The sequence below is a fragment of the Pyxicephalus adspersus genome, chromosome 2 (assembly GCF_032062135.1).
Source record: "Pyxicephalus adspersus chromosome 2, UCB_Pads_2.0, whole genome shotgun sequence".
In the NCBI taxonomy this organism is placed as follows: Eukaryota; Metazoa; Chordata; class Amphibia; order Anura; family Pyxicephalidae; genus Pyxicephalus; species Pyxicephalus adspersus.
The window spans coordinates 9867497-9874496 of record NC_092859.1 but is presented as its reverse complement, the minus strand read 5'-3'; the positions used below and the strand labels follow the sequence as shown (position 1 = coordinate 9874496).

The 7000-nt window shown below is 38.3% G+C and overlaps 1 protein-coding gene across 1 annotated transcript in view; it reads right to left on the bottom strand.

Moving 5' to 3' along the window:
* Positions 1–7000, bottom strand: part of LOC140322318 (DENN domain-containing protein 1B-like) — a gene marked incomplete in the record, with an annotated part of 33970 nt that overhangs the window by 9613 nt on the left and 17357 nt on the right. Inside the window, 5 exon segments of the mRNA XM_072398897.1 lie at positions 305–427; positions 1855–1956; positions 3136–3181; positions 3671–3771; positions 5551–5661. Coding sequence (XP_072254998.1) covers positions 305–427; positions 1855–1956; positions 3136–3181; positions 3671–3771; positions 5551–5661 — 483 coding nt within the window.

Here is a 7000-nt window from a genome sequence, read left to right as displayed (position 1 = left end):
AAGTTGCCTATGCAGGGTTATTACACTCAATGAATATTTTTTATAGTAGATTCCAAGAATCACACTGAACAAGAACTTACAAGAACTTACACTGATATATATGCATATATATATATATATATATATATATATATGTGTATATATATATATATATATATATATATATATATATTTAAATTTATGCAATAAAGGGTCACTTTTTTATTCAAAATCAATACATTAATTTGAATTAATTGCTTTGAAAACCTATGACGATCATCAGAAATCCCAATGCTAAAATGTAAAGAACCCACATCAAACATACCAGGGTGTAGACGAGAGCTTCTCTATAGCTGCCAAACAGCAGGGCCTGGGCCCGGAGGAAGGCCCGTGACACCCCATCACCCATAAAGGAGTGTTTAGTTAGTTGTAGCTTCAACAGAGAGACCTAGGGAGGAAAAAAAGAGTTCAGGGAGTCAGGGTAAATAGATGGCAAATTAACTGGCAGTTTTACAGTAGACAATATAAAGCCAATATAACAGACAAATTTTTGGGTCAGAAAGTGACAGACAAACCTTTTTCCAGTAAAGAAGGGTTCAGGGTTTCCTTTCAATTTTAATGTTGAAGTAAACATTATCAAATAAAAAAATGAGCAAGATAAATGAAAAATTAGGCTCCACAGATGCTTGGACCTAACTGTTGTAAAATATATTGCACCCTGGAATATCTGAAACCTATGATGCTCTATTACAAATGATACAAATTTTAGTATTAAAAGTACCATTTCTGGGTTTTCAGATTACATATAATTGGAGTGCCCAGAGGAGAGTTTCTAGAATTAACAGGCAGGACAGAAAAACAACATGCTTTTTATTTTTTCACTTGAGACTATTTCCTACCGTCCCCCTAATCTATTTTCCTAATAATTTTGGTGACTATTCCATGTTTGTGGGCTTTGCAAGAAACTCACAGAGGTCTATTTATAAAGCAGTGGGATTCACTAAAACATTTATTTATGGAGAATCAATTACTGCCAAGAAAAACACATAGACTTGGAAGATTCTCCACTAGAAAATGTTTTAGGGCATGTCCATTGTTTTAAAAATAGACCCCATAAAGTCAGCAATGTAAGTAATTGGACTTGTAAAATTAGCATAATTTGGATTTTTAGTGCAAAAACAGCCTTTTCTTTGCCACTCCTCCATGGCAGCAGCCTGTTTAACCCTATTGACTGCAGGGGTGTTATCTTTGAATTTCAGCACCATCCAGCCTCGTGTATAAATATCTTTAATAGTGCCTTGTAAAATATTAGAAAAAGATCCACTTTTCATAACCATACCCCTAATTCTCCCAATTGGAAATCTCCCTCTGATTGATGTTCATGTCTCTCCTGAAAAAGCCTACTTGGCGAAACGCGCCGGGTAGGAACATTCTCAGTTGGTGGACATTTTATCATTTCCTTTTTTAGGCTTATAGCTTATAACGACTTTGAGATAGTGGATCTTGGTTAGTATAATTTATGTGCGATTACATGCAATAAAACACATTTGTATATCAATCCCTTGCTACAAATCCCTACTCATTTTTTATAAGTTCTCCCCCTCTTTTTGAAACTTAAGCATATTTGAGAGCTGGTAAACTTACCTAGGACAATAGAGGTATAGGTTTCACCTGAACTTCCTGATAGGCCAAAACAAACTTTAAAATCACCTGCCCACCCCTAGTACATACAGTGAACACAGAACAGGGAGTTTTTTTTACCAGCTTTGTTCATCAACCCAGAATAGCCTGGTGGTAAGGGGAGCAGGATAAATATTTGCACTTCAGCTTTTTACAATGGCAAAATAATTGCTCTAAATTGGTTTCTGTTCCTACCACATGTGGAGGCAGACTGTCCAGGTCTTGGAATGGGGTCTCTAGGTAGTTTGTGTCCATATTAAATATTACTACATCTTCCAAAACTCCGACATTCACTTTCTGTGAAGGAAGTACAAAACAGGTAATGTACAAACTTGATGGCTAGTGCACCATAAAACCCAATAATACCCCAAAAAAACAAAAATACCAAGTGTATCACCTAACAACTGCCTTCTAAAAGCTTTTAAATCGCTCAGTTGCCACAATATAAACAACTCTGTTCCTCCACCTCATGGAGAACTTTTTGAAAACATAAAAGTCCAGGTTGACAATTGAAAATCCGGCCATAGATAATCCGTTTCCTTCAGTTTCCCGGCAAGAATTTCATATTGCATTTTCAATACAGGGACTGTAGTACACTGTTTGGCCACTAATGTTTTCATGGCGCTGTTCTGCAGAAACAGCTGTTAGATCTTGCTTGCTGCACTGAATAAACGCTGGGACATCCCTGCTGCCTGCTCCCTGGAACTGGCCAGATGTCTGCAGTGCTACGAGAGGAAGGCTGGCCTGTGTGTGGAGGTAAGTATAAAAAAAAACCCAGAATTTCCAAAAATTGGCCGCACTTAGGGTTCGGGGTTTACCGATTTTTGGATGGCCACCCGGTTATGAAAAAAAGTCAAGTATACAAAAAAGGGAGTAAAACTGCGGAGTATAGAAAGAACTGGAAGGGGGGCCTCAGTTTTAGAGTTTATTACAGGCAAAAGATGGTCATCCATGATTTAGTCCATCAATGTGCACTTATACCTAAAATACCAGTTTGATGTGGTCCTTTATTTGGAGCTGTCGTAGTATACACCTTAGTGTGTCACATAGAAATACTTCTTAAAACTGATATTTCAGCGTTTGGTAGATTCTGAGAATTGGCTTCTTGATCTGTTCCTTCCATCTCTTGATGGCTCCATTGGAGAGATCTCTGTGCTCAATTCCTGAATTTTTACCCCTAATGTGCTTGTTCTAAGGGACTCCAACTACCCCTGCTGGGTTTATAGTATGTTTTATAATATAAACAATGTAACATAAGGAGTTGGGGTAAAAAAAACAAACAAACTCCCAGGTGGACAGAAGCGGCACTTTAGCCGGGAGATCTCACTTTTGGAATATCCAAGACATAAAAAAAGGCATCACCGGGACTAAAACATTTTGTTTTGGCAGAACTGACCCTTTTATTCTTACTTTTGTTTAACAGATACCCCCTACTAGTTAACAGCTCTGATATAAAGACAACTAAGTTCCACTGACCTCCATTAGACTGCTGTGTACCCCTATGAGATACGGCATTGGTGCTCTAAGAAAGAACAAGAGACATACGGTTAGTATATGACACAAGATACATGGGAGTTACTATTGTTTTTTTTCTCTTACTAAAATGCAAAATGCTTGATTGTCATGCCAAAAAACCAAATGAGGAGTTGTGACTTTAGTATGGCTTTGGTAGCCTTATGCTGCAGGTGATACCTGATAGCTCAAAAATCAAATTGGCTCTTTTTTGTCGTACTCTACTCAGCATTCTTGAGATCAATGCCAAAAGTAACTGAACTTACTTTTAAGTAAGGAAAAGTTTATTCTAGGCTATAGTAAACTTTCTGTTGCTTCAGACCTTTATGTGTTTGCTAACAATACATAAGAATTGTCACTGTCTTAAGAGCTAACAAAGTTTATGTGCTAGGGCTGACCTTTAGTTTCTCTCCAGTACTGAAGCTAAAGCAGTAACAATTATGAGTTCCTTACTATTAACTAAAGACAAACAAACAAGCAAACAAACAAACAAACAAACCCGCAGTAATCCAGGAGATGTGGAGGTAGTGTAGGAATATAGATGTGCTGCCAATACATGGGATACAGGAGGGCTGCAGAGGCATGGACACAAGCTGTCAGCTGTTATGAAGAAATAGGAACAAACAGATAAAAGTGGATTTATCAAATGTAATATTTATGTTACGGTAGATACATGAACACTTATATAGTAGTTTAACTTCCGGGTATTTATTACACATAGATCACATCACTTCCTCTAGAATTGCTTTTATCCTTTCTCAAATGTTTTACCCCCATGGAACCCTTTAAATTTTCAGGCCTGGGGGAACCCTTTTGGTGGTTAGTGGGCAAAATGCACCTTTCATTGGCACACTCTACCATTCAAGGATTTGTGCCATGTTGATGGTGCCATGTGGAAATGGCCCAAAAACTATGCAGGCACCATCAACTAGAAAGTCGGTTTGATACAGCTCAAGGAACCTCCTAGCAACTTTTGCTGGTAACCCAAAAGTTCCATAAAACCCTAATGGAATGGTTGATCTACAGGAGTTCTTGCATAAGAGTGGCCAATACATAAAAGATTTTGCATAAGTAGTAATCTAGGGACGGTGAGCTACTTTAGATCCAAGATGACAAAAAATAAGGATAAGAGAACTTATTCTTTAATGTTGGCATCTTTAATTTCTTCCTCCTAATAACGATTGAACAGGACCACCTGGTTTTTGAATAAGCTTAATACAAAGTTATATTGATCGCTCCCCAGAAATAATAAGCCACATTCCAATATATATACAATGTCATATTGTTGAATTTGTGTCTGTATGTCTGACAATGCAAATAGCTTTATGCAAGATTTAAATAACAAACAGAAACTCCCACTTTACCACCTCCGAATATGCCTTCATGGCCATGAATACAGGAATTAAGAGAAGTCATCATAGGTAATATAGGTACTGGTTGTCCCAAAAGTCACTATACATTTCCTTATTCTATTTTGTTCCAGGTATCATTCGGAGAGACTTGAGGCCATCAGCATATGACAACTTAGGCTTTGCAGTTGTTGTAAGTGCATCATTCCCGTAACCACTGACATTGAAGTGGCCCTGACAAATTACCGGTTGGCAAGAAGTTTTTCAGTCCCCGACTGCAGTTAAGCGCGAGTTTGAGAAGCCTAATGGCCGTCACACTGCTCCAACGCGTAACACAATTTTCTCTATCCATGGTAAGTTTCTTTCAGCGGAAGGCCTACTATTACCACCACCGATAAAAAAAATGAACTCCTGGAGCAGGTGTTTGTGAAAAGCCAGGGAAAGTCCATTTGGAGGGCTGCACTGGAACTCAGCATCAACAAAAGCTTGATTCCGCGGATGCTTCAGGGAAGGCGAAAATTACCTGGAGATTCTGTAGGAGTTTGTTGTGCCACAACTTCAGGTGAGGAGTGACTTTACTAATGTCTTTTTTCAACAATACGAAGCCCCTCTCCACTTTGCCAGGTTAGTCAGAGATTTCCTGAACATCGAGTTTCCTTACCGATCGGAAGAAGGGTTCCCCTCGAATGGGCTCCTTGCTCCCCTGACCTTACACCTTGTGACTTTTTTTGGTGTGGCTTTATCAAAAGCAAGGTGTATGCCACTAAGCCTTTGTAATCTGTCACAGTTTGAGGAAAGAATCTGCACGGCATGCAGCAAGGTTTGGGAAGAGATGCTGCAAAACGTTAGAGAGGCTCGTGTCTGAAGGTGGCTGAAAGTTGTCGAAAATGGAGGTATACAACTAGTCTTCAAGGTGTTTGAACGTGATGGCAAACCTAGCAAGTAAAACTGCAAGGACTCCTTTGTTGATGCTAAAAATATAATTAAACTCAGTTTATTCTGCAAAGGAGAAAAGCCCAGCAACACTTACTGTACTAAGTTTGCTGGAAGTAATCAGGATCCTTCTCTCACACAACAGGCTGGAGTATAACTGCAACATTGTGTCCACTTGCACAGCAACCAGAAATTCTGTGAGATTTCTCTGATAATTTACATTAAAACAAAGACAGAAATAGTAGTTAGCATTCCTCCAAAAGGCAGTAAACAAATACTATTTTTGAAGTTTAGTTTTACAAGTATGCTTTTTCATAATAGGAAAAAACCTTCCTTAGATCATTGTAACTTTACAAACAATTTGATGTTTCATTGTAATTTAGGATCGCTTTTTTACATTGAACTGCCCAGACTCTGCACACTTAAGTAAGTACATATTCTATAGTATATGCTATTCTAAGTAGTAAAATCACTTTAAAACAAGCCCTCAACCACCTTTATAGCTATAGGTATTGTGGAAAAAATGATCTAAACTTACAACAAACAATAATCTTGCTAGCCTTCCAGCCCTTACACACAGCAGTTGTTTCTAAAGCGGTTAGAAAGTGACTAAAATTTTAAATGTAGTCTTTCACAAGGCAATTGAAGAGCACACACTATTAGAAAGACCATCACAGAGGTAATAAAGACCATACACTACCAAAAAGGCCACCAGAGTGTCAACAAAGAGCATACACTCTGGAAACACCTTCACAGATCCAATGAAGAACAAACGTTACTAGAAAAATCATCACGAAGAAAACAAAGAAAGACCATTGCAAATCCAAAAAAGAGCAAACACTACTAGAAGACTATCACAAAGCTAATGAAAACCCTACAATGGGCCTGATATAATAAAGCTCTCCAAGACTGGAGAAGATAGACTGTCATAGGAGAGGCTAGGTGATACAGTTAACCTGGAATGGATCAGGTCCAGGTAGACTATCACCTGGGTGATCCAGCAAATCTAGATTTGGTGTGGACCAATACTGAAAACATAGCAAATGATTTTTAAGAAATCCATTCCAGGTTTGCTGGATCACCTAGGTTCTTCCTTGATAGTTTATCTTCTCCAGTCCTGGACAGCTTTCATAAATCAGGCTCACTATGGGAAAGACCATCACAGAGCTAATGAGGAGAATATACTACTAGAAGGACCATCAAAGAGTCAACGAAGAACCAAAACTACCATCACAGAGTATACACTACTAGAAGGACCAAGTCAATGAGGTGCTGATGATAATAGAAAGACCATTACAGTACCAATGAGGTGCTAATACTAATATAAAGACCAGAACCAGCCCAATGGGAAATAGACACTACTTAAAGACTATCTAGACTATCAAAGACCTAATGAGAAATATGCACTAATATAAAGACCATAACAGTGCCAATGAAGACCAGACACTGCAAGAAAAGACCATCACAGCAGCAGTATAGAGCATATACTTCAAGAAAAACTCTCACAGTACCAATGAAGAGCAAACACACTACTAGAAAAGCAATCT